The following is a 16,779-nucleotide window of genomic DNA, read 5'->3' as shown; positions in this document are numbered from 1 at the left end:
ACACAAACAAGCAAAGGAATGGCATGCATCACCAACTGGCCCAATAAGAGAACCTACTTCACCCTATAAATCTTGCCACTTAACCCCATCAGCAATGAACAAAACTGCAGATCCTCAGCATACCTGTAACAATTCATTATATTTGCCTATGGATTTTCTTACACTTGCATGGTGACTATTTTTAGAGGTTCAAACGTAAATGGTAAATTAATCTTTTCATTACAGCTTCAACACAAATAATGTTGTGATAAAAAGCAACAAATGAGAGACATCTCTTTCACTTCATTTTTCTTGTTAACTGGCTATTATATTCAATGCTTTTCCCTCACTGTATGACTCGATATCCTGAATGCTCAGAACAAGATGTTCTAGGAAATTTTTTAAAAAAGGATCCATGGAAGTCAGAAAATTGTCTCCAGAACTGCTAGTCAAAAAGAATCAGATTCAGAAAAAAGAACAAGAACAACAGGAGAATGAAAGGACAAAAAATGAGGTTCTGTAGTTTAGCCACATTGTATGTACCAGAGGAACTTTTCAATTTTAGAATTAAAGAATCTTTTTATCCAAGAGTAGTATCTTTTACCCAGTACTGTTTTTACAAAGTCTCTTTTATGTTTTATACCAATCCATAGAATGTCTAAAGTACTTTTACATCCCACTAAGCTGTCTGGGACTCGAACACTTCCTAAATTTGAGAAGATGCTCATCAGATATGCCTTCTGAATAACGTGTAATTGTGTTTGCATGAATTATGAATTGGATGCACATTTTGACATCGTGGCATTTTAAATTTTCCTTTAGAGATATTAGGTGGCCAATGGACTTTCACTACTCTTGACACTGTCCATCACAGAACAGGTGAATCAAAATGTGGCCAAAGGAAATAAATCCTAACTAAATCCAGAGCCTCTGAAACCTTGCTCAATCTGCCTAGCAATTGTAGTGCGGTCAGCAAAGTAGTTTTCTGACAAAAAAATGCTGTTGAACTATATATATCCTGTTTATCATGGCTACCACTTCCCAGAAGAATCTGAGCATAAGAATAGTCACAAAACAAACACTTTGAATAATAAACACTAATCACTTATCTAAGTGCCCGATCAATTATTTGTAATAAACAAACAAACAAAATAAACAACAACCTGAGACTATTTCAGTTGATAGCCAGGACTATTTCAGATGACAACTTACACTCACCTTCAGTATTGACTGAGAGCAGATAGTGAGGACTCGGTGAAAAGTCCTGTTGTAAGCCAGAACACTGATGTTTTTCTCATGTGTCTGTGGAACCTGTTTCATATCTTGTATCATGTGAGTTGGGGGATAAATATCAATGACAGTTGAACCTGCATATGGTGAGACAAGTGAGAATATATACATTATAGAAAGGTTTAATTTAGGACATGGTATTCTTCTGAGTTCTTCTGAAGGGCATAAGGAATCTTGTCTGTTTCTTGAGAAGAAAGTCTTGTCTGTTTCCTGAAAAGAGAAAACATTTACCCATGCTCCCCACAAGACATCAGTTAAACAACAGCTAAGTATTTCCCTGCCTTAAACAACCACCTGCCTACCTTTTATGGGATTGATACCCTGAATCCAAGATCATTAAGAGTGGTAAATCCCCCTGGACCACAGTGGGTCGGAATGGAACCCAAATAAATGAAATATGAACTGGCAAGTATATCACTAAAATAAATTCTGGTAACCACTGTCTTAGAGATAAGGCAATTCTAGCTGCAGCCAATGAGGTCTTTCCAGCACCTTCTTTTATACAGCACTGCAGGTCTGAACGGCATTGCACCTTCCAGTGCCCTCTGATCTGAAGGGCTGCATAACAGAAAGACAGATGGGGAAGACAAGACAAAGGAAAGGGCAAGGTTTTTACAATGCAGGCTCACAATCCAGCCTCTAATTCCAATTCCTGAATTGCTCTTCTACCAGCAGAGGAGCAGCAGTCAGCAGTGAGCATGCAGGAAAGAGCAGAATTGCCTAATACTTGGCATGAGCCCAGGCACACAGTCCAGCAGCTTGGAAATGGGCACAGAAGGAAAGCTGTGGCAATATTCAATGAAGCATGAAGGTGAGCCATGATTTATTGATTTTAGTGAACCAATAACTGAAAATCTCTGTAAAGTCAGGTACATAGCAATAAGGATTAATTTGCTCACATATAACCTCAGTCTCTTGCCCTGTTCAGGAGCAAGGGAACATTTACTTAACCTTTTAATGGAATCATTAACAGAATTCAGGGCCAGATTTTTACAGATATTTAGGCACTGCTCCAATCATTGTTTATAAGGGCAAAGCCATCTCATTTTCACAAGGACTTAGCTATGTAAAATCACTAGATTACTAAACCTTGAAAATCTCACTAACTTAAATTTGAACTGAAGATCCCATCTGTACCTTTTAGTAATGAAATATCTTTAAAAAGTATTCTGATTAGTATTTGGACCATTTTTTAAATAAGACCTAGAAGATAAAGTTTCTTAAGCTTTGCAATGCTTAGCCAATTCCAAAATACATGCAACCATTTGTGAACTCTCATCCGATGTATATATTTAGGCTTCTAAAACAGGTTTATTGACACAAATATTCAGCAGAAACTGCCGGGTCACTGAAAATAAGAAATTTCATGTTCATTTCAGATTTGACAAGCTTTGTGCCTTGTTCTTGTTGCAAGGACAGAAAAAGCTGTCTCCAAAGACAATGACCTTATTTCCCTGATAATCCTCAGACATCTATAGCCCCAGGACAGGTTCAAAGCTGAGGACTCCAGGATTTCAGAGACCATGTTTCTGGGACAGAAAAAGCCGCTGGTTTCTAGGTTCTCTGCCCTAAATAAAGAAGTCTAAAATCCTTAGGGACACCTGCAGATCTCTGGGCCTTCAGAGGTTCCAGGCTCCTTGCTATGGAGTCAAGAAATTACATGTAGCTTAATGTTTCTAAAAAAGCTTCACCTTGCTTTCAGAGAAGCCTTCCTCATTTCCTCTGGTTCCTGCTGTTAATTCCCATGCTGGATATTTTCATAAATATTTCCACATTGAAATTAGCACAACATATAACAAGACATACTTCAAGATGGTCTTAATGTGCAAATACGCTGAATGCACAGTATTCTATACATCTCATATAATTTATTCCTGCATTCAACTTCAGTAGTATGCAATCATAAGGGAAACCACATTCTAGAAGGGGGATGCTCTCACACTTTAATTACAGTAGCATACCTGCAATCAATGTGCCACTATCATTGTCAAATACCATGGCAAGAGTCTCCAACTCTCCAGGAATCCCTTGATTATCATGAAAAACCTGAAGCATTGAAAGGGTCTGTCTATTCCACACTCAAAAAAGCTAGAGAGGAGTGGGGGAGAAAACCTAATACTGTATCATGATTGGATTTTCAACTACTCTTTTTGCATGACAAAAATAATATACCCTCTAATGCAGATCATGTTGTTAATTGTTACATCCCCAAATAAGTAAGACAAACACTGAAGACATCTTTATTGTCATTTTAATTAAACGGCACAGAAAGGCTGAGTCTTGAAATATTGACCTGAGAAGTCCACAGGAGAACCAGATCTCCTGAGAATCAATTCTACTCCTTAATAACAAAATGACTCCATTGTGTCATGCTTTTCAGTCAAGTACAGACAAATGCCGATAGTTTAAAAGCTTGTATTCTGGACTGGACTAACAAATTTTGTCAAATAATACAAAGATAAATTTCAGAGGGTTCCACATCAGGAATTCCTGAAATCTTTGACTGACAGCAGATGTTGGAAGGAAATCAGGATCAGGACATCCTGTAGATGGGTCATTTTTATGCACATACAATTCTTGTACTCTGTATACGCAACTGCGACTGCCCACAGTCACATTACCAACCTCTACGGAACAGTAGATATACCAGATATAGTTCTTTCTTATACCCGTATATAGTTCTTTCAGTTTCAACAGACAACATGGCATTTGCTTTAGACTCTAGAATTACTAGTTAGTAATATGTTGGCAACATTCATTCATCCTGCCTGATCAAACCCATGTTGTACTTGTTGCTATCCCATGCAAACTGCTATTAATTCTGCAAGAAATCACGATGTAGGTTCTCAGACCCCACGGTTTTTAGTGTAGCGTATTTCCCAGCAAGATAGACTTACAATGTTATCAAAAGTTATTTTGTCACCACCTCTGCATGTAATTCTCATTCAGCTGACAAAACTGTAGTTTTATGTAGGCATTTGTGCAAGGTGTTTATATTCATGTATTATTAAAAGGTAGTGTTGCATTTCAAATTGGGATTTTTAACACAAATGTTCCCATCAATACTTGGAATGTTGCGGACTTTGACAAAGGTCTTTGAATCTTTGGATGAAATGCTCCATAGAATGTTAGCCCATAAAACACATAAGCACAAACCCATGAAATATTCAGCTGAATTTGATAACTAAACTGCATCTCAGGAAGAAAGAAATATTACATGAATAATTCAGCTTCCTGGACTACAATCCGTGGATATTTTCTTCTCTCAGCTGTTCCTTATTCTTAGCCTTGAAACTCAGTGGAGATCTCTATGGGTTTCCTTAGATGATCTTGATGCAATCACTCAACTTTTAACTTCATAGCCTTGGCCAGTAAACAAGAAGCAACCAGAGAGCCATGACTGGGGCTGGAGTGCTATTTCTCTAAAAGAGCAATAATTTTGGAGATCTGATAATGTTGAAAAAAAAAATCCTAGGAAAAATCTTAAGGGATTGTAATGTGCATCCATTTCTTGATTCTTTCCAGAATCTGCTATATGGTGAAAAACATTATGGTAAAGGTAGTTACAAATCCAAACTTATCTGCATGTTGGGTGCAGATTCTTGCATTTTTATTCCTGAGAACCTACTTAATTTACCCACAGCTAAAAGCAGCCTTGTTGCTATACTAGCTTGCCTACTGTGTAGAAAGTCCAGTAAGCCTCATGAAACTGTCCTGATCAGATGCCATAACCCAACAAGAATAGATACAAGTGTAATTAGAGGACCAGTCACTGGACAGTGAGACTGGAAGTTTATTTAAAAATGACTTGTTTTATTTCTGATTGATATATTAGATAGTACAACAGCTGGCACCTTAGAAAAAAATGAAAGAGATTAGACAGAAAAAAGAATATAGAATTCTGTTCATCACTTTCATAACATTTCATAAATGTTTTAATGACATAAGGTACTTACTGAGGTCATTAAGAAGTTATGCCATTAACAGGAAATGACTTACAGCCAGTCTCATAACAGAAATGCCAAGAAACACTATTTGATGTATAATTTAAATTGACCACTGTAAGGGTGCCGCTGACCTAGAAATGTTGGTAACTTGCAGAAGAGATGGTATTAAATTATTGTTAAAGTTGTATTGATTTGCAAAGTAATTGCTTTTAGCCCATATTGCCTAATACCAACATAGAAATCTGTCAGGAAGAACTCTGAGGAAGAAACAAGAACACGACATCTGTCAACCTTATAACAAAACCGGCTACAATCAAAAACAGCTTTCATTGCTGAAAATTAAAAAAAAAAAAAAGAAAAAAGTTTCAAAATGTAAATCCCTATGTAATACAAAGACATTTGAAAACAAAAGAAATAAATCCTTAAGAAATAAATACTTTCTCTGCAAATTTGGGATCAGATAAATTTTGGAAACATTAGGGATGTCTGCAGAATACCACTTATATCTGTCTTTCTGATCACATAAAAGCTTAAACATTTCCATGTTTTTTTTTTTTGTTTGTTTTTTAATATATAATTAATTAATGAAAAAAATATATCATTTTACAACTATAAGCAGAGAAAGTGTTTCCCAAAGACATACAGCAAGTTACAATCTGAAACATAAACCACAAGTTTAGACTTTTTCAGCTTTCCTCATTATATCCTATTCCCTTCTTCATTTAGAATTCTGTTTATTTTTCTCTTGAACATAGTATGTGTCTATTATAATCCACAGGCAGTATGCCCTCTCCTTAAATATGTTTTTGATAATTAAGAAGACTTCACTTGTGCTTACATTAATGTTATAAAAAGTTCAATGCAATTCCCAGCAATTATTTCTTCAGAAGACATACACTGTACAATTAAGAATGAAAGTTCATTAGTTTGTATGTTGTGAATTGTTGAAGTATCTCTCTTTTCACTTAAAATAGCCTCTCAGCGTAGAAAAAAAAAAAAAAAAAAAAAAAAGCTGCTAAAGAAACAAAATGGAAGACCGTTCGCTGTTTGTAAAATAAAAATAAGGGAAAGAGTAATGGATGGAAAGGGTTATGCAGTGTCAAGAAAGGAGATAAATACAAAGCTTTAGAGATTATTAAAATTTCCATCCATAACCTAATTTTAAAGAAGGTTACAGAAGATCCAGCAAAACTTTGCAATAGAAGGGAAAAAAACAAACAGATACACCAGTGTTTAAATAGATCAGTTCTGGCAACAGAGAGAAATTCATACATGAATGTTTCCGAATTTTAAGTAGAAAGAAAATTTCTCCCGATTATATTGTTTGTTGCATGGAAAATGCAAAAGGAAAAGGCTCTAAAGAGCTTCTGAGATTAATTTTTCTCTGAGACCATATTGCTTCAGAAGAACCATGCCCATCAAATTCCTCTACTAGATTTTTGACCACATTTCAGAAATGTATTCAGACACTCTCTGAAGCTTACAAAAGGAATAGCTTCATGGAAAAATAAGTAGTGAGAATGCCTCTGAAAACCAGGAAACCCAGTTGAACAGAAAAATGAAGAAACTGTTTATCTGTCTAAAATAAGTAGACCAGCAGAAATAGAAAGAGAAAAAATAAAAAGTTGAGAAAGTAAGGGTAGATCTCAAAGATCATTTCTGGCACAGTCACAATTAGAAGGTATAAAAATAGCTTTAAGAACTGAAGATTTATCACAAGTATGTATCTATAGAGATACTCCACTCAGGAGAAAAGAATAAGTCACTGAACAAAGACATAATAACCTTTCCAGAGACATCATCCAGATCCATTACAAAGTAGAACTAGAAAAAAAAATTGAAGACACACAATTTTAACAATCACATGGCTTTTTTCAAGTAAACAACAATCAAGACATAAGCTTGATGTCTTATTTCATCAAAGCACAAGTAAATATCAGAGCCTCTTGTGCCCTTTCTTGCTCTTTGTTTAGCCACTAATGCCAATACCACATTAAGAATACGTGGTCACTTGAAGCAAAAACCTGGGTCCCTCACAGCTTTCACAAATCTCTTCCCTTCCTTCAGGCCTTCTTCCTTTTCCAGCCAAGGGGCACAGGATGGGGACATTATATAAGCCACTGTTTCACATGAGTAATTTTAACACAAGGCATCACCAGCATGGCCGTGAGATATAATGTCACTGCTGTACATCTGTATCAGCACACATAACTGCATGAATGCATGTGCAAAGAGCGGAAATGAAAGGCATGCTTAGTTTGAAACCAGGAGGTGACTGGGGGAGTTGCCTTAGGAACGTTTCGTTAAAACAGTGTTGTTCTGTGTATTTATTAAAGATTTATAAAAATTTCCACATTGACATGACAAACACCAGGAATCACTGAAGCCCTGTGAAAACATACTCTTTATGGCAAAATGCTTGACTATGTCTTCTGAAATCACACACAGACTTGCAAACAAAACACAATAGAGAGGAGGTGGAGCATCAAATGCTTTTGAAAATGACTTTTCTTTTTCCCACTGTTCCACCTTAGAGGAAAAGCTGATCTGTGTCTACAACACTCTTATATTAATGAAAAAACTTGTTGGTTCAATTTGCATATTAGGAGAATTGGCATTGACCCACAGGCATACCTTTTGAATATGGATGTTGTGTTGTTTGGGATGCAGGGTTTTTTGCTTGTGTTCCCTCACTGGGGCCAGCTTCCTTCACACAGTAGGTAGTAGGCACAGAGCGGCATTCCAGGAGTGCATGTTCTCTTTCTCTCCTATATTTGCTGCAACAGCTTTAACAAGCTAGTCTGCCATCCTTCCAGGACTGCAGCCTGGATCACTCCCTCTTTTCTCAGGTGTTCTTCTTGTATCATTCATCTCTCAACCTAATGGCAAAACCCCATAGCTACAGATGTTTTTTTCACAGACACAGAGCAAAATTGGAACCGAATCCCTCCAGAATTCAAAGTGAGTTCTTGCCAAAGCTTTTTGACACCCCTTAACATTTTTAAATGTGTATATTTGCATACATAAACACTTTTCTCTCAAGTACTACTTTGTCAATCCCCAAATCTCAGAACACACTAAAAAGCCTGAACTATCTTTTCCATCTAGTCTAAAGTCTATGTTTTGAGAGCATATAAAGACCAGCAACACCTTTCTCTTCTATTTTTCTTAACACACACACACACACACAAAGCAGAAGATTCATCTTATAAAGAGGAGAGATTTAGACTAGACATTAGGAGGAAGTTCTTCACTCAGAGGGTGGTGAGGCACTGGAAGAGGTAGCCAAGAGAAGTTGTGGATGCCCCACCCCTGGAGGTGTTCAAGGCCAGGCTGGATGAAGCCTTGGCCAACTGTATGTAGTGGGTGGCATCCCTGCCTATGGCGGGGGGGTTGAAATTGGTTGATTTTTAAGGTTCCTTCCAACACAAGCTATTCTATGATTCTATGATTCTATGATCTTACCAACTGAAATGGTAACAGAAGATGGAGTTAGAAAAAAGTTGGGAAATAAGACAAAATTGTTAAATAAATATTTTACATACTCTTCGTACAATAAAGTTCAGGCTCAGGAACACTGTCTTGCTGGGTTATCATGAGGAGGCTGTTGTGGAAGGCTGAAGTGACAAAGTTACAAATTCACACAGAAAGTCTGAGCCCTCAAAGACAAAAATCACCAGGCATGAAGCAGAGGCCAAACTGCAGTTCTGTTGTCGTGTTATTTAAAATGAGTGAGTTACCTGCAGAGAGTGCAGCTGGGTTTCCTATGATCCCTGAAGGTGATCCTGCAAAGTACTACAACTCCCTGTAGTTATTAGAAGACTTAGGAGCAAACTGATGTCAATAGGATTACATGTGAGGCTAAGGGAAGGAGGATTTAGCTCTAAGCATATTATTATAACCACAAGACTGGTAATATATAAGGTTACTTCCTTTTCCAAATTATGGTGGAATAATGGAAAGAATTTAAAGTGGGTAATATGGAACAGTGAGTCTAATTGTAAACTAATGAGCCTGCAGACAGTTTACTGGGTGCTATATAATGGCTGAGACTGTGTAAAGGCTCTGCATTTTTGTCTCTTTATTGTCTGCTCAGTGTGCTGACAAGAGAGCTACCTTACCCCTAATGCAAAGATTTAACCATGTAAATCATCTATATATCGTAATATTTATTTATTTATTTATTTTTGTGACACAGAGTGATCATGACTTTATCTGTAAAGTCCTTTAGACTTCTCTGTGAAGGATTTCTTCTTTTTTGATATAGCTTTCAACTGCGACCACAAGATTTATCTGCCTTTTAAAAGTATAGGAATTTCTCTTTATTTCTTTTTACTTCTGAGGAGAAGTGTAACTTATAACTCACAGCACAATTTAAAGACACAAAGTTAATTTTTAATTAGAATATACTTTCACAAATTCATGTACAAATGATTTTACTGATGTCATTGACACAACTCAAGTACGTTTAATTAAGATCAGGTATAAAAGTCCACATACTTGGAGTCTTGTAAAATAGATTTTGTTTCTCTCCAAAGGTATTGTATTGAATCATAGAAAGGCCCAGATAGTACCTCAAAAGTACCTCAAGAAATCTCCTAGTTATTTACTGCCTGAGGTACTTCATTCCTTTTTTTTTTTTTTTTTCCTGTATAGATATCTTTATGTACATTCATTCCCCTTAAGTCTTGTTTTATGTCTTATTATATTTTTCCTACATGCATAGCTTGCAGGCTATCTGTCAAAACCTTTTTTAGTTCAGCAGTGGTGCATGCCTGCAGCAAATGTAGTTACCTACAGAAAAGACAAGTATAGATCTATACAAGTGAGGAAGAAGGAATGGCTATGGTTCAAGGATTATTTGAAAATGACATATTTCTGATTACTTAATTTAAGCCTATAGCACATTCAGAAGAGTATAGTTTATTTTAAGAATAGGATTAAAGATGTGAAAACACGGTATTTACTCCACCTCAATGAGCAATGGTAAGCAATTGTGGCAGAGGAGCAGCATGGACACACTATACAGAGAGATTTGTAATATTTCCTACATAACACATCAAAAAGCTGGATATCTCAGTTGACTACCTATATTTGGTCCTTATTACTTTATAGGACGCAACTGACTTTTGCCACAGATCATACCTTCAATTTTAATACCCATTCAGTACTCTAATATTTCTGCCCGTGGCTTGCAGCCCTTATTCAACCTGAGGCAATTGGTTAATCTAGCATCCGTACTCGCTATTCCATCACTGCAGATGTTAATGAAAATACTGAATATTACGGAATATTGAGAATATTGCATAGGACTATATTTGAAAGAGCTCCATAGCCTTTTATGGAGCAACTACCACTTCAGTAGCTTTTCATTTATTTTTGCACAAGTTTTTAGATGTTTTTATTTTCTCCTGAACAGTCTTAACTTGACAAAATAAGATAAAGCATTGACGCCATGATTCCACCAATAATTTAAATGAAACCCACCAATTTCCAGCCAAGTCTTACAGTATATGGCTAAAGAAATTTTACTATTGATGCTATTTGTATTTTTGTCTTAACAATATTTTGGAGCAGTGTCTTCTAATTCAGACACCATTCAGAAAGAGGCTGAGATCTGAACACAGTGTATGGAGAGACCAATGTAAGAAAAAATCCACCTACAGATTTAGCAGGCTGACAGGCAGAGAGGGGTAAATGAAGCTGTAGAAAGTTGTTGCAGATGATCATGACCGAAGCATTCAGATAGCAGTTATGTTATAATTCTGTCAGCTGCCAAAGTGATACAGAGTATATCAGAATATTAATATCTACTATCATAAATACTATTTTTGCACATACAGAAAGGTCAAATACTTATATTTTAGTCTTGTTCCTCAATATAAAATAATTTGGAAATATTAAGCTAAAACTCTACCTTTAAATTAAAATAAATTAACTGACAGGCAATGAAATTTGGACTAGATGCTACCAGAGATACTTACTCAAAAACACATTACTACTTGCGTTTATAACATTGATTTCCATGAAGTTAATGAAACAATTTAACCTTTGCAGAAGAAAGGCTGATAACATACTGATGTTTTTCATTTGTCACAATTCCAAAACACTGTGTCGGTGTCCTGATAGCTTCCCTGTAGGTCTGCTATTAATACAAGGATGACACAAATGAAGGAATTTGTCATGACCTGACAGAAAAGAATTCATATATTCAGAAAGACTGAATAGTCACAAACACTGTGAGTTTCTTAATGGAGATATTAATATTCATAAGTTTCTGGTTTCCCTATGTAGGCAACTCCCACGTAAGGGTGCTAACTTTTCCTTCTAAGAGCTGGATTCCAGCTTATGTTTTGATATGTTTTCAGTATTTGTCCCCATACTTGCATTAAAATCACATAACTAATTAGCATTTCAAGGCTTTTTATTTTCTTAGAGGAATGTCAGGTGCACATGTGGTAGTGCCATAAAAGCAGAATACTAATTTAAAAATGGAATTGGAATTTGAATTGATTTTTTTTTCTTTCAAAGATCTGATTGAGAAAAAGAACAAAACAATAATTATGTCCATTTAACCCAGTAGTGAAGGGATGACTACCTCTATGGAAAGGGATGATCCTGCATAATGGGAAGAGGAGCAGACGTGAAAGTTGAGGGCAAATGGGAAATAAAAACAGCTAAGTGATTTTTTTTTCTTACTGTAAATGAGAATTAAGTTTTTTTTTTTTTTTTTTTTTCATTTTATTTGTACGTTCATACATTAAAATTACCTGCAATTAGGGTATAATCCCTGATTGCATTATAGATAAATCTTTTGGTACTGTTTTCATAATAGTTTCCATAAACATTTCAAAACACAAGGAAGTTGTTAAAAACATATTAGCAAGCTCCTGGGTTTACATACTAATGCAAACTCAATTGTAGACATTGAAAAAAAATCATATTTTTTTTTTCAGGAGTTTGAAGAGGACATGATCCCAGTTTAAATTTGATGCTAATTTGTTTATATTTTTACTTTCGGTTCCTGGCAAATATTGCAATTGTATGCACTGTATGAAATTAGCTGAACAGCCTATTTTAATATACAATAAATGAACCAATCACATTTTATCTAGATTACAATTTCAGTTTTAATTTTCTCTCATCTTAAAGTGACATGCAGAAAGCCAAAAAAAGTATACAGGAGCAAGTACATGGCCTGAAAGATTAACCCAACCTCCAGACTGTGACACTTGGCTTAGTTCTGTTTACGAAGAGGAAAGTTAAAGGTCATCTCTTTCAGTATGCTTTCCAAGTATCTTCCTGAAGCTCTTTCAGCCTCTTGTCATTGGTCAGTCCCTCAACCTCTCTCCACAGAGATCTATTCCTTCTTATTACAGCAATATGTGATTCTTTTAGGAGCACCCCATCTCCCTTTTCTTGCATTAAGCTTTATGGCCCTCTTGGTTAAATTGATTCCACAGTTTAGGTAGCCTCTCTCTGAATGACATTGGAAAAATGATCTACTCTTAGAATAGCTACAACAAAAAATAATTTTGTTTTATGCCAGATCATTTCAAAGGTATGCCTGAGAAAGAGACCATGCAAACAGCTGCAGCGGTGCAATGAGGGTGTAACTTCTGCATAAGATAGCGGAGCTGTGCTCTGTTCTCTATGTTCCTGAAGTGATGGCATATGAACAGAGAGCAGGCACTCAATTAAGTGACCCTTAATTATGGTACAGAGAGTTTCTTTTAACAATAGAATCACTAACACTTGTTATTTATTCAAGATATTAACAGGAAAAAAAGTCTCATTCAGAAAGAAAACCTTTCCCTACATTAACAATACAGTTTTCTTCCTATGTGAAATGGTGGATTAGTTTTAGTTCATTTTACTGATGTTGAGATAATGGTAGAAGTAGTTGCAGTAGATACGTTCTCTCTCCTTTTTCTGGACTAATGCCAGACTGGCCCTGTTACTGCAAAGCTATGTGCTCATTCTGCCCTAACGACAGTTAGGGCAGACATTCACTGCTTCACTGGAACATTTGCTGGAACATCTATTCTCTTCTGTGATCCAAATATGCCTCCGGGATTCAGAATCTGGACACAGAAGGCATGGGTACAAAACACATTCAAGAAAAGCTTGAATCTCTCTAAATATCAGAAAAAAGAAGTTAAGATTCTTTGAAATCAAATATTTGAATCATAATGGGATCACTTCAGTGTTTTCTCTTCCAAGACAAATAAATATGAAAATGTGTTTATGTTTTTTTTTTTTTTAATTATTATTTTTATTTTTATATTTTTATTTCAGATTCTGTGACCACATTTCTACTCTAGCTAGATGTTATGGATTCCAAGACCTTATCAAGTGTTATCCTTTATCAAACTGTCTCCCTTGCTTATACAGGTTTGCAGTTTATGTGGTATTCCAAGATGTCTTTGGTATAAGATGTCATTGGTATTCCAATGAGTTGTCTGCGTTTCAGTGGTGTTGAAACTCTACAGAGAACAATAGCATTTTTGAACAAACACTAGGCTTAGCTTGTTCTCCACTAAAAAACTAGAAACATAAAATATAATTTCTGGTTTCTTTCCATATTGCTCCTGTCCCACACAAAGGCCTCCTATTTTTTAAAGCAACTTCATTGTCATTTTCTCAAGCCAGCCTTTTAAAAGCCTACAATCCTAAGCTATGATGTCTGAAAAATCTCCTTACAACACTTAGACAACAAGTAAATTAAGACAAGTTTATATGTTGATCATATTAACCAACGTCTCTCTCTTTTCCCTTTGTGCTGCCTTGTCCATCTTCATATGTTCTTAGAATTAGACTGCATCACAGAAAATACTCTCCTATACTTGTAAGGGCCAGTATTTTGGGAGTTCTGGGATATCATTTCTATAACTATGATCCCAAGAATTCCTGAAAATGTCAATACCAATGCATAGTCCCTTTAGAAAAAAAAAAAAAAAATCAAGATACAAGATGTTACCAGTTACTTCACTTCTGCCAGGAATGCAAAAAGACTATTGAACAAGGATGGGAGACTTCCTTTTAATCAGTCTTAAGCTGCTACTGTTAGATTTAGAAATAACCAATAGTTTTGATTCTACTTTATTGTTCACAAGAGAAGAGTAGCTAGATTTGAAAAACTAGTAAGGTTAGAAGTTGATGTATCATATAATTTAAAACTGATCTTCTTCAGCTTTTATATGCATATATGATTTGCTTTTAAGTGTAGCTATTCCCTGAGGTTATGACTAAGACATAGTTAGAATTGAAATAGATCCTGAGTAAGAGGAAAACCATATCACTTTAACATTCAGCATAATAATGCAAAATGTTACACAGAAAAGTTACTCTGAGCTACTGTGGGATCCATCTTTCAGGCCACTAATGGGCTTGTATCATTTTACTGGTTAAAGAAGTCTAGCTTTTAGCATGAAAAGTGAACTATGTACCAGGTTTGCTTGTATCTTTCTTCTTATAAATGTCAAATGCCTGAAAGATAAAACTAGGTTGCATCACTGTGCTAACAGAAACTCATGAGAGTATTCAAATGTAACTAAATATATAATAGAAGAGTAGGGGTGTTAAAACATATGTCTTTAAATAGCCACTTCCCAGTGTAAAAATACATTGTAGGATCTAGTATTTTGCAAACCATTTGTGCGAAATAACAGTAGATTGAAGCTCAGTTGAAGCTCATTAACAAATTATTCTCACTAATTACTTAAAAAGCTATCTTACAATCAAAGGCTGCTTTTTTTTTTTCTCTCACATTTTTTGTCTTTTTATTGCTGAATATGATACGATATGACATGCTGATATGATTTTTTACAAATGTTTACACATCATGAATAAATCTACACATGATGATTATTGAATTATTTACCTTCCCTGGCCATTGATTGTTAGGGTAAATTACAGGTAAAATTATAGGCTTTCTAGTCAAAAAGATTTTACTACATCAGGTGTGTATGTTCATTTGAATCTGTTCATTTAATTAACTGAGTCTCACGTGTTTCTCAGCCAGATAAGAAAGAGTAATGTTTTTTAATATATAGAGACAAAATTAGTGTGCCCTAGTCCAGCTGACTGCTGAGCCATTGGAATAGTATATTTTATTAATTGAGAACTGAATTATAAAGCTCAGCTTCCAAAGAGCTCAGTAGATGGATCTCTCAAAGGCTGAAGGACTGGATTCTTAATTTTGGGTCCAGCTTCACAGTAGCCCCATATGATCTAAAATTTACTGTAAATTTGAAAGGTACGATCCCATCCTGTCATGGATTTGGCCATATATTCCCACTCTCTCCTGTGACTATTAGTAATCCAGATCAGGAATAATTTCCTTTCAAGGAAAAGCAGCAGTTTAAGGAAAGCAGCAAGACTAAGCACTGGGAATGAGGGTGAGGCAGAAGAAAGCCTTCCAACATCAAGATGAAGGTCAATGGGTGAACAAGCTAGATTTGGAATTCTTTCCAAATCAAGGATATGTAAATGTTATAAACCAGGAAAAAGCTTGAAGATTGTTACTGGCAAGCACAATTCTTACAGTTTTTCAAAGTCATCACTGCAGAATCATTCTTGAACACAGTATTATTAAACTTTTGTCATGTAGTCCATACTCTGTACTTTTGTGCAGTGAACCTCAAGACAAATTAAAATGTATTGGTGAGAAAGCTCATCTCCTTATTATATTTTCTCATTAGGTAGCTGTTTAGAGAGCAGTTTAGAAGTCCTACAATCCAAGACTAGTCTCTAACTCTCACAGTCATGTATGTTATCTATCCTTTTCAAAAATTTCATGCTCCATTTTAGATTAAAGATATTTCTTTCTTCTACTGCCACTATACTGTGGTACCCAAGTACCTAGGCAAGTATAGCTACAGGATTGCTCCATTCCTCTACTCTGCCTGAGGTGCCTATTGCTGGTTATTGTCAGTGGGGGTAGAGTGGGCCGGGCTGACTTTTGGTCTGGAATTTTCTTAGGAATTTTATCCAGATTTTTCTCCTCCCTTGCTATTTCTATATGAAGAATTTTCAGTCTGTAACAGAAAGTATTATTAGTTCCTGTGTACGTGATCTTCTGTCCTGGTCTTCACCCTGTTTTTATTACTACAGTAAAATCCTCCAGTTCTTACCTGCGGGTAATACTAATCATATGACACTTTATAGTGCCTCCCTACTTTATGGCATCAGGAAATTTCTGCAGACTACTTTTTTGTGTCTGTGTCAAAGTAATCAATGTAAATAAGACCTCTCCGAAGGCTGAATGTCATTTTTTTCAGTAACAACTTTCCTATAGCACTATTGCTTTCCCTTTAAAATTTGTGTCTAGAAAATCAGTAGAACTTCTGAAATACACATCTCATCTGATATTGTTTGTGATATATGTCTCAGTTTTCCCTTTGGTAAACTTGAACACTTCAACTTGAGTTGTATTATTTCCCATGTTTTTTTTTTTTTTTTTTCCCCCAGATTTATTTTACTGTCTTGCATGAGTTGTCAGGCATTGGAAAGGGTTGCCCAGGGAAGTGGTGGAGTCACTGTCCCTGTAGGAGTTCAAGTA

General features: G+C 35.7%; 1 protein-coding gene across 1 annotated transcript in view; it reads right to left on the bottom strand.

Moving 5' to 3' along the window:
• Window positions 1-16,779, bottom strand: part of WDR64 (WD repeat domain 64) — a 49,686-nt gene that overhangs the window by 10,349 nt on the left and 22,558 nt on the right. Inside the window, 4 exon segments of the mRNA XM_032183774.1 lie at window positions 1,194-1,346; window positions 3,231-3,357; window positions 11,266-11,315; window positions 11,318-11,404. Coding sequence (XP_032039665.1) covers window positions 1,194-1,346; window positions 3,231-3,357; window positions 11,266-11,315; window positions 11,318-11,404 — 417 coding nt within the window.

This window comes from Aythya fuligula, chromosome 3, assembly GCF_009819795.1.
Source record: "Aythya fuligula isolate bAytFul2 chromosome 3, bAytFul2.pri, whole genome shotgun sequence".
Taxonomy (NCBI): domain Eukaryota; kingdom Metazoa; phylum Chordata; class Aves; order Anseriformes; family Anatidae; genus Aythya; species Aythya fuligula.
The sequence above is the reverse complement of the archived record's forward strand: the minus strand, read 5'-3'. Positions and strand labels throughout refer to the sequence as shown.